Source organism: Anabrus simplex, chromosome 3 (assembly GCF_040414725.1).
Source record: "Anabrus simplex isolate iqAnaSimp1 chromosome 3, ASM4041472v1, whole genome shotgun sequence".
In the NCBI taxonomy this organism is placed as follows: domain Eukaryota; kingdom Metazoa; phylum Arthropoda; class Insecta; order Orthoptera; family Tettigoniidae; genus Anabrus; species Anabrus simplex.
In genome coordinates, this window is record NC_090267.1 from 271,153,276 (window position 1) to 271,174,940 (window position 21,665).

General features: G+C 38.8%; 1 protein-coding gene across 1 annotated transcript in view; it reads left to right on the forward strand.

Moving 5' to 3' along the window:
- Sbf (SET domain binding factor) overlaps positions 1 to 21,665 on the forward strand; it is an 851,001-nt gene that overhangs the window by 770,413 nt on the left and 58,923 nt on the right. Inside the window, exons 32-33 of the mRNA XM_067143032.2 lie at positions 7,318 to 7,527; positions 7,609 to 7,765. Coding sequence (XP_066999133.1) covers positions 7,318 to 7,527; positions 7,609 to 7,765 — 367 coding nt within the window. The remainder of the gene's footprint in view (positions 1 to 7,317; positions 7,528 to 7,608; positions 7,766 to 21,665) is intronic.

Sequence of the window (21,665 nt, forward strand, 5' to 3'; positions counted from 1 at the left end):
AATCTCTTTATTTGCAAATGAGGTGTCTACCTCGGAGGCAAATGGTACACTAAAATACATTATTGTCAAGCACTAAATATTAAATTAACAAGAGAAGAAAATTTTTCCTATAATACAATATTATACAACTTACGCTAACAATGTTTTCTATTAAACACACAGCTCATCCTTAATAAATTTATATTGTTTACAAAATTCTACTTATAATATCTCCTGTACTACTTACAAATATAGTCAACTGATATACAGTATGTGGAATTACTTCAAATGATACTATACAACTGGTATAACATTAATATTTACATTGCATTTATTTATTTACTTTTTTTTTTTTTTTTTTTTTTTTTACCCGTTCTGGATCCTAAGTAGCATAACGACCTGCTGCGTCTTAACCAGAGCCCCTTTTGCCACCACTTTTCAGAGTTCCTGAAGGGCCTTCACAGCTACCGTAGCGGTCCCAGGGCCCTCGAAGTCCCCACTGTACTTCACCCCTACAGGCAGTCCCCTACTTTGGCTGTCCAAACTCCTTAGACCAGGGGATGGAATTAATTTATTGCACTGGTCGAATGCCTTCTAACACTTCATTTATTTTCTCTGTTGCTGTTTATTCTCTTCTTGAATATCTGTACAGATTTTGGAAAAGGATCAAACACTACCCTGGTAAACTGTTCCACTCCTTCACACCCTTCCCAATGAATGAAAATTTACCCCAATCGCTTCTGCTAAAATTCCTTCTAATTTTATATTTGTGGTCAGTCCTGCTGATATAATTATTTTCCAACTGAAGCCTCTCACGGATATCTCCCCATGCTTCTTCTCCTGTATAGGCTCTATATAATCCTGTAAGTCTAGTTTTCTCCCTTCTCTTACTTAAAGTTTCCCACCCAAGTTCCTTTAACATTTCTGATACACTACTCTTTCTCCTGAAATCCCCTGTTACAAATCTTGCTGCTTTCCTCTGCACACTATCTATTTCTTTTATTAGGTATTCATGGTGAGGATCCCAAACACTGTTTGCATATTCCAATAATGGACGAACCATACTCAGGTAACTTTTTTCTTTTAATTCTTTGTTGCATCCTTTAAGTATCCTCATTATGACATGTAACGATCTGTATGCTTTCCCAACAATGTCATCCACATGACCCTTCCAGTGCAAATTACTTTCAAATCTCACACCTAAGTATTTGCACTTGCCATCTTTTGGGATAACTACCTCATCCAAAGTATATTCAAATTCAGTTTTAAAGCTCCTGTTTGTAAAAGTTGATTTGCCTCCATTAACCTTCATATTATTTTCTTCAACCCATTGTTGGATACTTTCAAGGTCCCTTTGTAATTCTGAACAATCCTCAATGTTGTTTATTTCTCTATAAACAATTATGTCATCTGCATACAATCTTATTTTTGATGTTATATTGTTCCCTAAATCATTTGCGTATATTAAGAAAAGTAACGGACCGATTATACTACCCTGTGCAATTCCCTTCCAAACTTTCTCTTCCTGAGATACATTGTTTCCTACTTTGACTTTCTGATCCCTAGAATTTAGAAATGCTTTTATCCAACGTGTAACCCTTACGTCCAATCCTATTCCCTCCAATTTCTTTAATAATATTCCATGTTCCACTCTATCAAAGGCTTTGGAAAGATCTATGGCTATGCAATCTGACCTCCTGAATCGAACTGATCTGATATGTCCTGCTGAAATCCCACCAGTTGTGCCTCACAAGAAAATTTCTTTCTAAATCCATACTGGCTCCTCATGAACCAATTTTTATCATCACATATCCCTCTGATGTACTTCGATATTAAACTCTCCAGAATTTTACAAACTATACTGGTCAGGCTGATTGGTCTGTAGTTCTCTGGTTTCCTTTTATCACCCTTTCCTTTATAAATTGGTGTTATTATAGATTCCTTCCATTCCTTTGGTATTACACTATTATTTATGACATAGTCAAAGAGAAATTTTAAATAAGGCACTATGTACCACCCCATTGTCTTTAATACCTCCCCAGTAATTTGATCACTTCCTGCTGCTTTTCCTTGCTGAAGCAGTTGGATTTCTCTGAAAATATCTTCGTTTGTGAATGAGAAGCTTCTTGTTTCCCTCTGTCTCTCTCCCTCTCTATCTTCTGTTTCGGTTTCCAACTCTTGACAATCATCTACTGAATCTCTAAATTCCCTACTAAATAGGTTTGCTTTCTCAGTATCTGTTAAATAGTGTTCACCCCCTTCTCCCACCATTGTATGAATTTGGATTCCTTTTCCTTTTTGATTCCTGATATATGAATACAGCTTTTTCCATTTCCCTTTGTGGTCATTACCCTCTTGAAGTATGCCATTCATATAATTCTCTTTTGCTTCCTTTTTCACTCTATTCAGTTCTCTCATTAGCTGTTTTCTAGTTTCTCTACTCTCCCTACCCTCTTTGATTTTCCTGTTTACTATTCTACATTTTCTTTTTAATTTTCTTATTTCTCTTGTATAATAAACAGGGTCTGAGGTCATTTTACCCTTCTTAACAGGTACAAATCTCTTCTCTCCTTCCCAAATAATTCCTTTAAATTTAGCCCAAAGTGTATCCACGTTACTCCCTTCACTTATCCAACAACTGAATTGTGATTTAAGGTAAGTCCCAAATTCATCAACTTTAGTTTTTCTGTACAATTTCTTGTCTTGTGTAACCCTCTTATTAAGCCTTTTTGGTACGAGTCCTACATCCATTATTACAGCCTTATGGTCTCCTATTCCTTCAATTACCTCAGTTTTATCAACAATTTCCCATGGTTTAACCAAGAATACATCTAGTAAGTTATTGAGACGAGTCGGTTCTTGTACTACTTGTGTAAATCCTCCCTCCCAAATTAACTTATTTGCCAGTTTCTGTTCATGGGCTTCACTTGCAGCTCCGTTCCATTCAACTTCAGGCAAATTTAGATCTCCCCCAATTATTACCATATCATTATTATTGTTTTTACGAGTATAATCTATTATTTTTTCAAAGATTTCCATGTCTCTTTCCTCTCTTCCAGGCCTGTATGTTCCTATAATTCCCACCTCCTCCATATTATCACAAACTAATTTTATCCCTAATATTTCATCCCTTTCATCGGTAAACCATTCATGTGAACAGTAAGTTTCCTTCACCAGAATAAACACCCCCCCTCCCTTTTTATCTCCTCGGTCTCTACGATAGACTGTGTACCCTTCTGGAAATACTTCTCTGTTACCCACCCCTTCTTTCAACCACGATTCCACTCCTATCACCACATCAGTCTCATAAGATTCCATCAATGTACCGAATTTTAATTGTTTATTTTACTACACGTTGACAGTTTACCAAGAGGAATCTCAGACCCCCTTCCTCCCTAAAACTTGACTGTTGCAATTGGGTAACTTGAAATTCCTTACTATCCTGAGTTTCTTTTTCTAGTTGACTGAGCCAGCTTGAAGTACAGCTGGCTCTTTCTACTAGTTTTCCTGGTCAGTATTATAACTCAAGGGAGTTGCCTGTTTTACAGTACATATCTTAAGATTAATAAAATCTAGAACAATATTTGCTATCTTTCGTTTACCTGAATTGTTTAGATGGAGGCCATGTTTTGTATAACAGTATCTCTCAAAACTGCTGCATTCAATAACCTGAGTATTCCGAAAATGTTTACAAATTTTAACAATATCTGTATTGACCTTGTCCACTTCAATGTTCACACACGAGTCTCTACTCAAATCATGCCTGTGGGGCACGTTCACTACAAAAACGTTAGTGTGGGTCAGCTTCCCTAGTGTATGTTTAAGTTGTGATCTTACATTCTTGGCATCGTCGCGAGCTACGTCGTTCGTCCCACCGATGATAAGCACTGCATTGCCGCTCCCGAAGTTCCTAGTTGCTGCTTCTACGTTTTCCACAACACTGCTGATAGAAGCTCCTAGATATATTTCTCCGGTTGCTGCTATATTCTCGTCGTTAATCACTCCCGCAATTCCCCTTCCTTGGCTATCACCAAACACAGCTACCTTCGCTGATTTAGGCCTAACTGGGTCTTGAATCTGAATTCTAGGCCTAAATTTTAAACTCGGCACGGCAACGGATCGCGATGATTTGGTTTCACGCGCGCGATCACTTTCTTCCAGGATTAAATTATTTAGGCAGAAAACCTATTTCTAATGTTTATTTCCGGAAATTCAGTTGTAGAGTTCTTCTTAGCCGGCCATCCACGAACTACTTGACACCACGTGCTCGAGTTTGTTACTTGTACCGGTATATCACTCGAAGAATGGTCAGTCCCAAATTCTAGCGATCGCAGTCTTTCTTTTAATTCTTGATTTTCAACTTTAAGAGTCTCATTGTCCTTTTTTAGAATGTTTATAATTTCTAATGCACTTTTATATTCCTCATCGACTGTTTTCGGTGCTTCGTCAACGCCGTCCCCAACAACAACATTCTGAACACACTGCTCACAAATCCAGTCAACATTTTCATTAGTTTTTACGTCTCTAGGGCAATTTCCGCACTTATAATGCCACCATCGATCACATGAATCACACAATATTCCATTTTTCACTAATTTTCGACATTTTCTGCACTTTTCGTCACATTTTACGATTAATTTACTCGGAGAATAAAACACTACGTCGTCATTACCGGGCGCCATTTTGATATATGTATCACTAAAACACAGCAACAGTATCTTGAGCTTGTACCTTATGACAGGAGATGTTGGAAATGTTCTCCTCCTGCATCCACACATTTCTGACATTGTCTTAAGAGACTCCGATTCACATGCGTAAGTTCATCTTCCGTAATTGTGGCTATTTTTCTTTCTTTTAACATTTTCGTAGCCCACCATGCTGATTTCTTTGAAATCTCGGCGTCTTGTCCAAGTCGTCTTAGGGATTTTCTAGGTGTATGTTCTAATCTTTCTCGTTAAGTACATGTTTTTTAATACTTCGCTTCTTATAGAGTGAAGAACCTGTTCCTTTCAATTTGTTTAAGAGTTTCCGCACCGTCTCCCTACTTAGAGGCCATTCACCTGGAAATTTTGTTACAAATCACCTAATGACTTCCTTGCAAGACTGTTTTCACATAATTATCGTACATAAATACCCTTTCCCCTACTGTGTACACATGTGGAGCCATTATGAGAATTATACTCTGAAGTAACACTTCACAACTCTAGAGCAGTTGGAGCGACAGATCAACACTTAATACACATTCTAAGCACGGGCCTGAACTGTAAAGTGTGGGCATTCCCATGCTGTCGCTGCGCTGTGTAATGGGAAATGAGGAGTCAACAGGAGGCAGATAAGCTGGGCGTGCCTGCCAGTCAACTGATGAGAAAAACTCATTGTGTATTTAAAAATGAAGGTCTGACTTTCAACAGCCAAATTTATCCAAAGAATGCTTCCAGTCACTATGGATTACATTCAGAAATACAACTCCCTCAGAAAACAAAGCGATCAGCTGGTGGGTTGGCACACTTTCTATAGCACGGCTTTATTCCAAAGGGCTGGCCTCTGCTCCGCAAACACCAACTGGGAGAATATGGAGACCATCTCTAGGAACCATCTGTGAATGGATTCTCACTGTTTGAGTTTGGATTGGGAAAAAAACTATTCTAAAAGGTTTCAAAAAGACCGGGATCCTCAATGGCAGTGAAGATCAGGTAATTTGGAATGACGAAAACACCGGTTGCAGGGATGTTGGCGGTACAGGTGACGATAATTCAAATGCAGGCAGTGATTAGGCTTACTGTGTGATAAGCCTATTGTTCAACTGATTCAGACAAATGATATTAAGTTTTTTCATTCTTTTGTATTATTATTATTATTATTATTATTATTATTATTATTATTATTATTATTATTAACTGCATTGGCCACATTGGCCCACTGTCATCACTGGATCGCTGTCATGATTCTTGAGAATGTCTTACCAGTTGTAAGGTCAGAATTTGAATCTACATTCTTCTTTTATCACATACGAGGGTAATCCCAAAAATAAGGTCTCCTATTTTTCTATAAATACAGAACTATGTTCGTGTGGCTGTTGCTCACAATATTGTGAAGAGTGTTTCCCGCGCTCGCATATAAACATGTGCACATCACGCTGAAGCACTCAGTCTTGGCTTGGCAGCCGTTGAGAATGGAGCTCCCGTTGGATGTTACCACCAAGTGCGAATTGCTCGCAGTTAGGAAGATAGGAAACAAAGGAGCAGGAGACCGTCAGTTTCCATAGAGACAGTCGTGAAGGTTGAGCAAATCATGCGTGAAGATCAGCGGATCACCCTGGATGATCTCTGCACTTTGGTTCCTGAGGTTTCCTGAAGCGCCGCTCACTGAATTTTAATGGAAAAGTTGAAATACCAGAAGGTGTGGAGTGCCACGCATGCTGTCTGAAGACCACATGCGGCAACGTGTTGATTCTTCCTGCACATTTCTTCAACGCTTTGCAGTCGAACAGGACAACTTTTTGGACTTAATTGTCACAGGTGACGAAACCTGGGCATTGCATTTTACACCCGGGACCAAGCAACAAACACGCCAGTGGTAGCGCCCCTCTTCGCCAAAGCTGCAGAAATTCAAGCAAACACAGTCTGCCAGTAAAATCATGACATCTGTGTTTTGGAATCGAAAAGGGGTATTAATGCTGACAGGTACTGTGAGGCCCTGAAAAACTCAGACGGGCAATTCAGAACCGGAGAAGGGGAATGTTGAGCAAGGGCGTAAACATTCTCCATGACAACGCTCCCCCGCACGTCACCCGGCATACCGTTGCTCTCCTGCAACAGTTTCAATGGAACATCATCACCTACCCTATAGTCCCGATTTGAACCCAGTGACTATCACTTGTTACCTAAGTTGAAAGAACATTTGGCTGGAAAGCGATTCAGCACCGATGACGAGGTGTAAGATGAGGTTCACAACTTCCTGAACAGCATGGTGGTGAGCTGGTATGACATGGGCATACAAAAACTGTCACAGCGTCTACAAAAATGCACAGACTGAAATGGTGATTGTGTAGAAAAATAGCTAAATGTTCAAGCTGTAAAATGATGTAAACCATTATAGAAATAAACAGATCTATGTATGTATAAAAAGAAATAGGAGGCCTTTTTTGTGATTACCTTCGTATGTTCCTTTTTGAAAGACTCTCTCTTCCTTATTTGGGTTGCTTCTAGATGTATATCTTCGCAGACGGAGAGAATGAGAATTCTAGGCTGGTCACACTACATGTGTCAATGTTACAATTACTGTTATTGTTCTTTCCATCTCTTCTTAGTAATAAATGTAAATGATTCTTTTTTTCAGCGTCATGCATCGTTCAGCACTCAGCTCGTTCGTTCACACGGGCGCTTGTTACATAAACGTTCCACTTTGGAGATATTAATGCGAGGCAAGATGGTAGGGGCAGCTGAGTCAACACCTGTATATTCTCATCCTCATCGTTTTGAGCGTTATAATTTCACTACTCCAACCTACTGTGATCTGTGCACCAGCGTTCTTTGGGGACCTGTTAAGGTGTGTTGCCAACAGTATATTACTGTGTCTACTTAATTTTTTTTATAACATGTATGTGATGGGCATAATGTATATTCACAGACAGGAATGCGGTGCGTTGATTGTGGGTACAGCTGCCATGAGAAATGTGTTGACAGTGTTCCTAAGAATTGTACCAAATATAAGGCTGTGGCTGATGGAAATCTCACTTCACAGACTCTCACTCGCAGTGGCGGTGATAGTGGTTCAGTCAGTTCAAGTAAGTTTGATACTAAATTACCTCAGTATCTGTAATTGAGTAATTTCTGCTTTTCTTTCCTTATGGACTAATAACAGCACTGTTTTACTCTTTATAGCAATAATCATATTTCCTTCCTTAAACAAACTTCCTATTCATTTTCTCAGTTTTCACTGTTTCAGAGGGCTGCATAAGGTCCAGTGTTTTACATCCAAATTATATCTCAATTGTGAATAACTGCCTTCAAATAAATGTTTAAATGAGAGATGATTCTTTATTTTTGTCTTTTTCACAAAAGTTGTGGACATAAAGTAAGTGAAATTTCAAGACTGCATATTCCAAATACCAGCAATTATGAGTTTTAATAGACTACAATCATTTGTTTATGAGCAAAGTTTTACATGTTCATCAAACGTTCCAAAGAGGATTCTTACGTAAGATGGTGGATACTTGTCTGGAAGTCATAATTTTGTTTTTATTATTATTGGGGAATTATTTAAGGGGATGAATAGTGGCTGGTTAGTAAATAATTTACTTATTTACACAAAAGCAATGGAAGCTCCTTAAGGGGTTGCAGATTTGTACAACTCCCAGTTATTTTTCCAAATTCTCAATTCTCTTACTGGATCAGGGCCATCCAGTCATTGCGCTCTGAGAGCGCGGCCGCACTCGGGGAGCTCTGGGCAGCCAGACTAGCGCTCCTTCCCCTACCACCACTACACTGTGGCAGCAAGGAGACCTGACAATGAGACAGGCGGATGATTTTCGGACCGCGCTGACTAGATACGTACGTACAATCGTGCGGCCATCGGCTTTTGTGGATTTGTTGACATCATATTGATAGGGCTGTTTTGCTATAACAAATATACCGTATATACAAATCAAATGGTACTCTGATGTATGGAATGTGCAGGAAACAAACTCAAGTGTTAAGTAAAGAAGAATGTGATTTATTCTAAGCTGGGGGCCGGTGACCTTAGATGTAAGGTCCCTTTAAACAACAAGCAACATCATCATCATCATCTATTCGAAGCTGAAATGTGAACATATTTGAGAGGAAAATTCAACAAACTTTCACCAATATGAACAGATAGTACAGACCTTGAGTGACTTTTGCTCAGTCGTTTCTTCGAGCTTTTAGTTTTAGAGCAAACAATATCTTCAAATTGGGCACAGTATTTCTGGAGACACCTATTCTTAAACAATTGTGGAAGTTTCTATCGTTCATCGTTCCACATACTTTTGGTTTGCTTAAGAACCGAAAAGAAACGCTCACAAATGTACTGTATGTTGAGCAGAACATTGACAAAACTTTGCATGCATGTTTATACAAAAGGGAGTCGTCTTCTTGCGGAAAGCCGCTGTAAAGTTCTTCTAAACTTCATGACGTTAGAAAGCGGTCTTTAACCCTTTTAGGACTGGGTATATTCAGGAAAGGCGCGCCTAAGACGACCAGCTGTTTAGCATGTGGTATGACGAAAAAGACCAAGGCGTTCGAGGCATATTTTTACATTTCCTTTCAGAAACCTATAACTTAGTCTGTAATAAATGTTTCTTCATGATTCTTTTTTTGAAATCTTGAGAAAACAACCCTTTTCCTTATGCAATGTAACCGGAGGCAGTTTAAACCAAATTAATATTTTATATATATATACTAAAAACAGTTTTTAAATGTTGAATTGAAGTATCTGTAGCTTCTAAACTAAACTAAATTTATTTATGGCAAATGTATTATTTATGTTCCATACTTCATTTTCCATATTATCATTAAAAAAATTTTTGGAGTTTGGATTGAAATTAATGAACAAAATATTGTTATTGTCAACTTGATCCGAAGTCTAAAAAAACTAGCACAGCAGTAAGCACACATTGTCTGCCTACACTTCGTAGATACAAAGCCACAACCTCGAATAACACCAATACACACCTACAATATAACACACTGACACTGACCCAGTAATGTTTTAAAATGTTTCCAGTTGTTTTCCACACTTACAAAAACTTATTTACAAATATGTTTCGCAATGCACACACCATAGCATCCTTCTTGGCATTTGGTACACACAGTTCTTCAGCTGGTCCTATAAAGGTTAAAGATTATTATTATTAATAATAATAATAATAATAATAATAATAATAATAATAATAACCTTATGACGTGAGGCGGCAAGTAACCTAGTGCACTGTCCAGCTCCATGGCTAAATGGTTAGCGTGCTGGCCGTTGGTCGCAGGGGACCTGGGTTCGATTCCCGGCAGTGTCTGGAATTTTAACCATCATTGGTTAATTTCTTTGGCATGGGGGCTGGGTGTATGTGTCGTCTTCATCATCATTTCATCCTCATCTTGATGTGCAGGTCGCCTAAGGGAGTCAAATCGAAAGACCTGCACCTGTCGAGCCGAACTTGTCCTCGGACACTCCTGTCACTAAAAGCCATACGCCAGTTCATTTTCACCTAGTGCACTCTTCTCATTTTTATCATTTGTTTGTTTGTTTCTTTGTTTGTTTGCTAATTTATGCTATCTCCTTTCCAAGTGGATAATTATTTTGAATGTTGTTTTCAGTTTTGAGTGATACAGCCATCGTCTTTGTAAATAATGCATGTTTCTCATAAACGTATGACAAGTTGCGAATTGTAGGCAGAGCTCAACAAGAACTCTGATGATGACTTGTTAATTTATCAGATTTCTGGAAAGGAGATACCGTAAATAAGGAAGCAAACAAACGATAAAGTTGAGAAGAGTGCACTATGTTACTTGCCGCCACACGTGGTTTATTTTGAAACGGCAACAGCAGACTGCACAGCTCGCCGATAAGGTTAGTGCAGGCTGGCGAGCGCGAGGTGGCGCTCTTCATTAGATGTGCTGCACTGTACTTGTTGTTTATTTCGTGCTTTGACTCTCATACTCAATCAAACTTTAATCTGACAGTCCCAACAGATCTTCAAGACACTTAATATAGCATCATATTATTCATGTGTTAAAATATTTTAAAATGTAATTAAAAAAAGAAAAATGGGTTGGATAGCTAAGTAGAGAGCTTTAGACAATCCCCAGTGAGAGGATCATTCTCCACAATACCCACATTTACGTTGGTCCCACAACTCATCACATTAAATTAAAACACACACATATACCAACCAACATGTATAACACAAGCCCACACTGAAATCAAAAAATATTAACTCAACAAATTATAATTTAAATCAAAAGGCCATCACAGACTAGGAAATCATCAAAACACCCGATATTAATAAGTAAGAGAACTAGCCAGTTACATAACCGAGTTAAGCACATGAACTCGCCTCAAGATGAAAACAATACATTATAACATTCACGATGCCACTCGAGATCTTGACGCAGTCCCAGACAAGACAATAATGACAGTTCAGTTACGCAACTGCCAAGCCACGATAAGATAAGCAACAACAATAAGAAGACGAGATAAGAACCGAACTTCAGATTGCTCACACTAGAGCTGTCCAAACCCTCAATTAAAACCCATAATGTTACAAGTTACATTATTAAAATACTATCTTTTTAAAATTAATGTGGGTATACCCATTTAATTAGGACAATCTCATAAAACACCTGCATTAATGATGAAAACATACAATCCTAACCCTAAATATATGAACCAAAGAAATATTAAAGTTTATCAAATTTAATAAATAATAATAATAATAACAATAAAATTTAAAAAAAAACTGTGATGTCTAGTGCTTGCGTAGTACTTAGGTTGAAACACGGGCATGAGAAGGCCAAAACACACATAAGGATTAACAAATAAATTAGATGAGAATCACAACAAAATAAAGACGGTTACGTGCAACAAACACACCCACGCCAGCAATATAAATTTTAAAATAGTAACCGCACACGCATCCAGCAAATAGTACAGAAAAACACTCACAAATACACAGGAAAACAAATAAATCGAAGGGAAAAACAAATTTTAGCCAGGCAAGGAAAATTTCAAGGTTCCCTAAACAACAATGGCCTTCACTGTTACACACAAATCTCATTTAAAGCTTGAACACAATACCAGAAATACAATTCAGATCACAATAAATCCACTAACTAAAGTTTAAAAGACACATACCCGTGTAATATTAACAGAAGTAAATCATAAAAGCGTACTTACATAGATGCCATATATGCCTAGGTAACTCCGTGTGTTTCACCTAACACTACTGCACTTGCAAGTAAGAATTTTTTAAGAAATTCCTACATAATTAACACAAATGTGAAAATATAATACATAAAAATACATTCATCCTTGTCCCTTGGCGAGGTATACCTTCCCTATTACCCAATACCGACTGAGTCGGTCATTATGTTAGAAGCTGGACAGCAGTTATTCATGGCTACAGTCAGCGTCCACTTGCAAGCAAGCCTTACAGTCAAAGAACACATTCAGGTCTAGGCCTCAAGTAGCGACACCGTCTAGCACTGCATCGCGCTCTGGCGAGCAAAGTCGGTACACAATTGAAGTTCCAATCGTAGCACACAGATGGCGTAAGGGTACATTGCACAACTCGATACACACGTACTAGTAACACAGAGTTCAATTGCACAAGGCATATATCACAGGAGATGAACCGTGCCCACAAGGCACGCAATTTAAATATATGTCTCGTAGAATGTTCATAGTCCCAATCATATTTTAATATATTTTTCATTATTAACACCTCACTAGATTCAATTTCCTGACAAGTTTCTTCAATTTCTATTTACTTCCACAGCCATTTCTAACTCTTATTTCTTTCCAATCTGCACCTCCTTCATAGTCTCTTTACTTCTCTCTTATAATATAGTGTATCTCTAAGATTCCTTACCACCTTTAAAGGTACAAACTTGTTTTCACATTCCTCAACAATTGCTTTAAACCCATCCCAGAGTCTGTTTAATTTTTATTTACCATTTTCCGCCGATCATAGTTACCTTTTAAAAACTCCTGCATGCCTGTTTCATCAGCCATATGGTACTTTCCTTTCTATCACATTTATTTTTAACTATGACAAAAACAGCTTTTTTATCACTAATACCATCTATTACTTCGGTTGCTCTATAGAGCTCATCTGGTTTTATGAGCACCATGTACAGAATATTCTTCCCTCCAGTTGGTTCCATCACTTTCTGAATCAACTGTCCTTCTCATATTAACTTATTTGTCATTTTTTGTTCATGCTTCCTGTAGTTTTCATTACCTGCCCAATTGACATTTGGCAAATTGTGATCTGCTACAATCGTATTCCTTTCCATATTGTTTCCCCACATAGCTGATTTTCTTATCAAATAATTCTGAATCAAGAAACTTGCTGATAATAATGACAGTGCTGAAAACTATGGGAGTGGGGCTTCCAGAAATTGTAGTGTGGAAGATAATGTAGTTAAAATGACCCACCCAGTCAGCACCAGCAATGATGCATAAACATGCAAAGTAACAGTAAAGATCCAGAGTCGCAGCATAGTAGAAAAGTCAGTGTTAAAATATAGGCCATAGATGTTTTTACTAGAGCAGACTGTGTTGGAATTTGGACCCAGTTTTCCTCGCCAATATTTTTTTCTTCTTTAAATAATCTATCTAGGGAAGCCAAAACTACCAAAATGAAAGAGAGATACAATACGGAGCTTATTTGAAAATACAAGAGGAGGAGAAAAACATATATGGCAATGGGTGAAAAGATAAAGGACAAAAACACTTCCATTACAGTATATTTTGTACTCACAGAGATTCAGTAGCCAAGATTGGTTGGTGGGAAATAAAGGGAAAAAATACACTTTATTTCATATCACTCACATATGATAGCCTGGTATGTAATTGAAGATTCCAGCAATCTTTAAAGTGTTTGGAAATATAATTGCACCAAGCATGGTGCGATAAATCAAACTTGCTGCAAAATGTATTAAATTAAAATCGGACCAGTCATTCAAATTTCCAACTGTGGTCCCTTAACTCTTTGCCGTCCCTAACGCTCCAGAGCGCTCGATTATTATCACCCGCCTGCCGTGCTGAACGCTCCAGACTGCTCCTCACACTCACATTCATTGGAAGTGTGTTGAGAGATATATTGAAGGGTCTTGTGAAACCACACAATATTCCCTTGACTCAGCAAGCTGTATGGAACCTTTAACAGCATTTCCTGGGTGTATTTCCCAAGCAGACCTACTTTATAAACATTGTCTTTCAGTTAGAGATTATTCTTGTTCTAGTTCACATCAGGTCGTGTAATCGCGGAGTTGTGTTAAAAGGTATGAAAGAATGCGAAATTGAAGATATGTTTGGAGATACTGAGCTTTCTAGTTGTAGTTCAGAATTGTATTCTGATGAATGTAGTAGTGATAATGATACCGAGAATCATGAGCGTGAACAAATATTGTGTGAAGATCGAGGGACAGGGCTACAAAGAAATGTTACTAGTTATATCTGGAGTCCAAATATTCCTTTTGATGAACTGAAAATATGGGAAAACAGTGCCAGTCCAAATCACAATTTACCTTCTGGGAGTTCAGGAAAAAAAAAAATTGAATTATTTGTGGGATCTGAATTTTATGAGCTAGTAGCAGAGCAGACGAATATTCATGCCAAATATTTACAAAGAAAAACTGGCACTGTTGATACTTCCTGGCAAGACACTAACGCTGATGAAATGTAGGAGTTCTAATTTATATGGGATTGGTTGTTTTACCTGAAATAGACAGTCACTTCCTAGGGGACTACTGCGTGTGCCTGTTAGTAAGGTAGGTAATGATACTGAAACTGTTTAGGAAACTTGGGCAACATTTACATCTAAGTAGCTATGTAAACAGGCCAACACCATAATATGAACATTACGATATTCTGTACAAAGCAAGACCAGCTCTGCAACTTACCGAAAAATTCGGAATTTTGTACGCACCTGGCCGGGAACTCTCAGTAGGTGATGAAGCTATGATAGGTTTCAAATTCCATGGCTAAATGGTTAGCGTGCTGGCCTTTGGTCACAGGGGTCCCAGGTTCGATTCCCAGCAGGGTTGGGAATTTAACCATAATTGGTTAATTTCTCTGGCAAGGGCTGGGTGTATGTGTAATCTTCATCATCATTTCATCCTCATCATGACGAGCAGGTTGCCTATGGGCGTCAAAACAAAGGACCTGCATCTGGAAAGCCAAACTTGTCCTCGGATACTCCCAGCACCAAAAGCCGTACGCCATTTCATTTCAAGGGAAGATTTATCTTGAAATAGTACCTCCCAGGGAAACCCACCAAATGAGGTATCAAAGCATGGGGTATTGCTGACAGTGGAAATGGCTACCTTCTGAAATGTGAGATTTACAAGGGGAAGAAAGAAACACAGGACCAGAATTTATTATTAGGAGAGCAGGTGGTTTTACACCTGACAGTCATAGTGGAGAAAGTGGCATCATGTTTGCTTTTATAACTCTTTCAGTTCTGCAAAACTGATGAAATTATTGCTAACCCATAACACCTATAGTTGTGCGGCAACGAGGATAAATAGATAGGATTGGCCTGATCAGTTTAGGAAACCTGCACAGTTGAAACTCAAGCAGGGAGAATGTAGGAAAATGCAAAATGAGGGTGTAACAGCAACAGTTTGGCAAGATAAATTTACTGTTCTTATGCTGTGAATAAATTCAGATTCTGTGGATGATGCTACAGTGAAACGAAAAACCGGTAAAGGCAATGAAGAAATATAAATTACGTATTCTAGTGCTTCATAAATTAAACAAAACATATGGGTGGCTTGGACATTAGTGATCAGAAAAGAGTTGGGTGATCGTCTAGAAAATGGTGGAAATAATTTTTTCATTTTGTGATCAATGTGTGCATTGTGAACAGGTTCATTCTTTATGATATGAGTAACCGACCAGCTCTCACAGCTTATGGAAACAAACAGCTGAACTTCCGGCGCAACTTGGTGCAACAGCTGATCATGAACTTCACGTCCCACAAATGTGCGGGCAGGGAAATAAGTTTACCCATTGGCTGTCCAGCCCCTAAATTATTCCATTCTCTTGTGAAGATACCTGGTCATGCCAAGTGTGTGTTTTGTTTTTACAAATTAAAAATAGGGCAGCTTCTGGGAGAGGCAAACAAACAGCATTCAAATGTAAGCAGTGTAATCTACCACTGTTTAGGACAGGGTGCTTTTTTTGGAATATCATTAGGAGCGAAATGTGGATATCCAAAATTAGGGTGAGTAATTTATATGCACTAATCTTGAAGGTTTACGTGAAGGTTCATCTTCGAAAGTTTCTGCACTCAGTTATGAACTGAGTACGTAGCTTTGTACATCCCTCAGCTTTGTGTCTTAACAGAAGGTGAGAGCTAAGCTATTCTTGGGTGACCTTCAGGCGAGGGCGAAGCCTTTATCAGTTCACCAGGGAAGTGTGTTCACAGTACGACGTCAGCAGTGAGGTATTTCTTGCCAGTGTGCTCTATTTCCTTGTTCCTTCAGGTCAGTTTTAGTTGTACAGTTTGTAGATGTCAGTTGTCTGTAACCATTTCAAGTGCATGTTAAAATGCCAAAGGTAAAACCATCCAAGGCAGGTCATTTGAGACAAATTGTCTCTGAATTTGGGAAAGATACCTTTTCTACAGATGGTGAAATACTATTCTGTAAGGGTGTGAAGTGAAAGTGGCAGCAGCAAAAAGATTCGCTGTTTAACAGCACGTCAGCCGCGACAAATATGTGCGCGGTATTCAGAATATCAGCAGAAAGAAAAGTACTCTACAGTTACTCGTGCAAAACGCATCATTAAGCAGAGGTACAGCCTCAGCCATTTTTAATGAACTGTGTGAAGTTTTTGTCACAGCAAATATTCCTCTTCATAAACTACCTATTCCTAAATTAAGGCAGTTCCTAGCACGGTATACAGGTCATTCCATTCCGGACGAATCTAGGCTAAGGAAAAATTGCATACCACTCTATTGTGAAAAAACACTTCAAAGAATATGGGAAAGAACAAGCAGAAAGAAGATTTTTGTCTCAGTAGCTAATGTAATTGTAGGAACCCTGGAAATAGATAATCCAGGAGAAATATTTTTGCTAACTTCTGAAGTCCTGTAATCTGTCAATCATTCTACAATATGTCGAATGTTTGACAGGGCCATGGTTCTGCTGTGGCCTGACGGTGTGAGGTACGATGACGTTTTACTTTTTGTGACCAATGCTGCGCCTTACATAGTTAAAGCTGGTAAAGCTATCAAAGCTCTTTATTCAAGAATGGTGCATGTAACTTGTCTAGCTCATGCTTGCCACAGAGTGGCAGAAGATGTGAGGGAGAATTTTCCTGACATTGATAGACTTGTGTCACAGGTAAAAAAAGGTATTTATCAAGGCCCCATCGTGCAGGAAACTCTTTAAGTCACTAGCTCCCGATATCCCACTACCTCCGCAGCCTGTAGTCACACGTTGGGGAACGTGGATCAATGTGTGCGAGTACTACAGCGACAACTTTTAAGCAGTGAAGCAAGTGATAAACTCTCTAAAAGCCCAAGACGCCAGGGCTATCGAAATCGCCCAAGAGATGTTTCTGGCTGACGATGTGCAGGGTAAGTTGGCATACATTAAGGCAAATTTTAGCTCCCTGCCGTCAGCTCTTACACGACTTCAGGAGAGAGGTGTGACAATCAAACAAGCAACAGCTTTGGTGAGAGCAATGCAGGAAGCTTTGGAAAAAGTGCGCGGTGAAGTTGGCAAGTCAGTTTTTCGGAAACTAAAGTCTGTTCTTGATAAAAACACAGGATACAAGGTTTTGTGCTCAGTCGTCCGGAAACACGGTGGGGAAGATTTCACTGTAGTGGATATTGAAGAAGAGCTGTCACCAAGTGATTTAGCGCACTTCAAGTACGCACCCCTCGCATCTGTGGACGTCGAAAGGAGCTTTTCAATGTACAAGAACATTATGGCCGACAATTGGCGTTCTTTTACCTTCGAGAATCTACAGATAGTCACAGTTATCTACTGCAACACGGTCTGTGGTAAATATTAAAACCTACATAATATGACAGTATACTGTATATAGCTTTACAGTTAAATCTGCAACCAATGGCGATTACAATTATCTTAATAGGAACATTATTTTCCTTTTCAGATCATTTCTCTTTACGGAGTACCTGGTGTCAGAAGATCTTCGTACCAGTACATTTTGTTTCTAAGGAAAACCGAGATTCCAAAACGAAGAACTTACATATTGCTATGTAAAAATTACAGAAAATATCAATTATCAATATTGTTCATATCTAGAAATGTATGTAATTTAGTTTCGAACCATAATACTTGGGATTTTTAGGTCATTTTTTGTTTGTTTTTAGGACAATATTTGATAATTTTAAAGGTCATTTTTTAGCATTTTTAGGTTAACACATCCGGGCCCTGGTCATAACAATTCACATCAGTTGGATGTTTCTAGAGAATATACAACGCACACAAAATATTTTTAGTTAAAACAATTCATGTCAGCTTAACCATTTTAAGTATTTTATTATTAAACAAAACCCAGGATCCTGGCTATTTTGATCATAGGTAGTAGGAACAGCAGCTGAAGATGCTTAAAAAATAGGCAAAACATGTCCCGCTTAAGACATTTTTATTATTTTTATTTATTTATATAAAAGTGCTATTTGTTCGGGGCATCAATCCATGTGGATCTTTTGTCTCTACTGGCACCATATTGTATGAACCTGCGTGTAATTAGAATGGCGATAGTGTGGAGTGTTGTGTGTGAGGAAAGGAAGATTAAGGACGTCACAAACACCCAGTCCCCAGGCCAGGGATATTAATCATTACAACTAAAAAACCCTGACCTGGCCGGGGATTGAACCCGGGGCTGCCGGGTGACAGGCGAACGCGTTGCCCCCTACACCGAAGGGCCGGACCGCTTAAGACATAACAATGTTAAAATATTTATGTAAATCAATTTTTTTTTAACAAAATTTATTGAAAAAGTGGACTCTCAAAAAACATTATTTTAGAAAGATATACATTGCTCAATATGGATCCACGATGAGATTTATAACTTGTAAAAACCTATCTGTGTCGGTGCAACATTAAGCATATTGTAAAAAAAAAATCCTCTGCCCAATTGCGCGCGCGCGCACGCGCGCGCACACACATACAGTCACCAGAGTTACCCAGAATATCAGAATTGCGACTGATGAGGAAAGAGCCAATCTATTTGAAAATGGCAGTGTATAAAGGTGTGGTGATTACCCTTGTCCGTTTGTGTTTTCTCCGTTTTCCTACACTGGCGCATCATTGTTTTTATCATATTATGTGTTGCTGACAAGGTTCCTTTCTTTCTGTATATGGCTTGATCTACATTTGTTTGTTCCATTCCATTACTATAGTCCAAATACTTGGTAAGCATCCTGCATGGTAATTAGCTGCACATGTGGTGAGGGGCTGTCTTGTCTCTCACTCCTCCCACTGACCAGTCTTTACCTACACATCATACTAAGCTGACGTTAGTGTTTGGTGCAGTGGATGATTGACAGGCTCCTTGCTCACTGCTAGGCACGGCATACTCTATTACAAAAGAAACGAATTGCAGTTGATGATTTCAGAAAGGCAGCTGTTAGGAGGAAAATCCATTCATCTTATGTGGATGGAAAATAGTGCATACTCTGAAACCTCTGCGTGCTGCATTAGATCAAGATGACTTGGTGAAGTCCAGTCTATCATATTTGCATAAATTAATACCTACTTCGGGGTTCCATTGGAAAACATGTCAATCCAAGGCAAAGATTTTAATCGAGATACCGGAGATCACAGAGTGGCGAGTTAATTACTTGTGGCAATTGAGGAACTTTAGGAATGAAGGGAGATACATCAGGCTTTATTTATCCTCTCCTCGCTTACACAAACACGCACATTAGTACAGTCACCACAGTTACACAGGATATCAGACAAATTTTCACACTTATTGAATACACGGGGTTGTTAACCTCTATCTCCGAAGCCCCTGACATAAAACAAACACAACAGCAACATATGTGCTCTAATTTCTCTGTTTCTACGTCTTAAATTTAAAAACCAGGGAAGATAGTGTCTTGTTCAAAGCATACCATTATTAACGTGTCAAGAAACCAAACCCCATGATGCAACAACCCCGAAGTGCCATGGCCTACCAAGCAACTGCTGCTCAGTCTGAAGGCCTGCAGATTAGGTCGGCATGACGAATCCTCTCGGCCATTATTGTTGGCTTTGTAGACCAGAGCTACCATCTTGCTGTCAGATAGCTCCTCAGTTGTAATTACATCGGCTGAGTGGACCTCGAATCACCCCTCAGATCCAGGCAAAAATTCCTGGCCTGGCCGGGAATCGAACTCAGGACCTCCGGGTAAGTAAGAGGCAGACACTCTACCCATCCACCCTGGGGCCGGTCTATTAACCCATCAGAATGTGGTATTTTTTTTACCCATGGCAAAATTAATTGTCAATTATTCTTAATCTCATGGGCATTCTGCCTTCCACCTTTCGCTATTCTCCCAATGGACTGTTCCAAGTATTCTTATGGTTTGATATTTTCCTTATGTCTGTGTTATTCGAGTTGTTGATGTATTTGTATGCTGATTTTATTCTCAGGCAATTTCTACCCAGCGTGCATGCTAATGTAAATTTATAGCGAGTTCTATTTCTTTTTTGCTTTACATCGCACCAACACAGATAGGTCTTATGGCGATGATGGGATAGGAAAGGCCTATGGGTGGCAAGGAAGTGGTTGTGGCCTTAGTTAAGGTTCAGCCCCACCATTTGCGTGATGTAAAAATGGGAAACTATGGAAAACCATCTTGAGGGCTGCCGACAGTGGGGTTCGAACCCACTATCTCCCGGTTGTAAGCTCACAGCTGCGGGCCCCTAACCACACGGCCAACTTGCCTGGTCTAATTTTTTTCATTTAGATTAAAAATATAATTAAGTTATTAGTGAAAGTCTTATCCTTGGCTTTGACAATATGAAAGTGACTGAGGTATGAGCGATGCTAGTAATGCCAATCCTTGTGTGGCCAGTCCTTGCTATGAATGGTGTGAAAATGTTGCTCATAGAGTCGGTTGGTGCGTGCATTTCAGTGGGCTTGGCAGACAGATATGTAATAGCAACTCCTGGCTCGGTGAGGAAAGCAACGGGAAACTACCTCACTCCTCATTTCCCTAGTACGCCTCTTCAGTGATGCCTAGGCCATATAACAGCTGATGGCGGAGCTGTTGAGGATCCCACCAGCGTTATCGCTGACGGACTGAACGTACATACATTAGTGAAAGTGACAAGTGTTATAGACTCCATTTATGGAAGTGGCCTTAGAAACAATACCGAGTAGGACAGCTATGCATCAGACAACAAGGTTTGGAAGCGAGTTATATTTCATTTCGATATAGGCACCTGAGCCAAGGCTCTTCTTGGTGCAATACAGATGAATTAAAGTGATGGCTATGTTTCACAAGGTAATTACAAAATAAAGTAAGTATATAATGTAACATGATGTAATAGGTAAGATAAGATAAAGCTTCATGAACATAATTACCATACTACTTCAAGTATTTAGTTGCATTTCTCTTAGAAATAGATAAAGTTGGTAAATTTTATATATTTTTTTGGAAGTGAGTTATACAGAGTTAGAAAAAAACGTCATAGAGAATTTTGACCTTAACTAGTAGAATGAATCTGATACTAGTGAATGTTATAAATAATTTTTTGTTCATAATTACGAATCTGTGAATTGGTAATTATTAATGTGTTTGAGCGGACTAATTTATATTGATGTTTATAGATCATAATTAAAGACTTCATGCTGAGATTTGGAAGTGATAATATATTACAATGTTTTTACAAATCTTTGTTCAGTGTCAGAATGGGCAGTTTGAATGTTACTTTTAATGCTCTCTTCCTAAAGACCTTTACCTTTCCTTATTACAG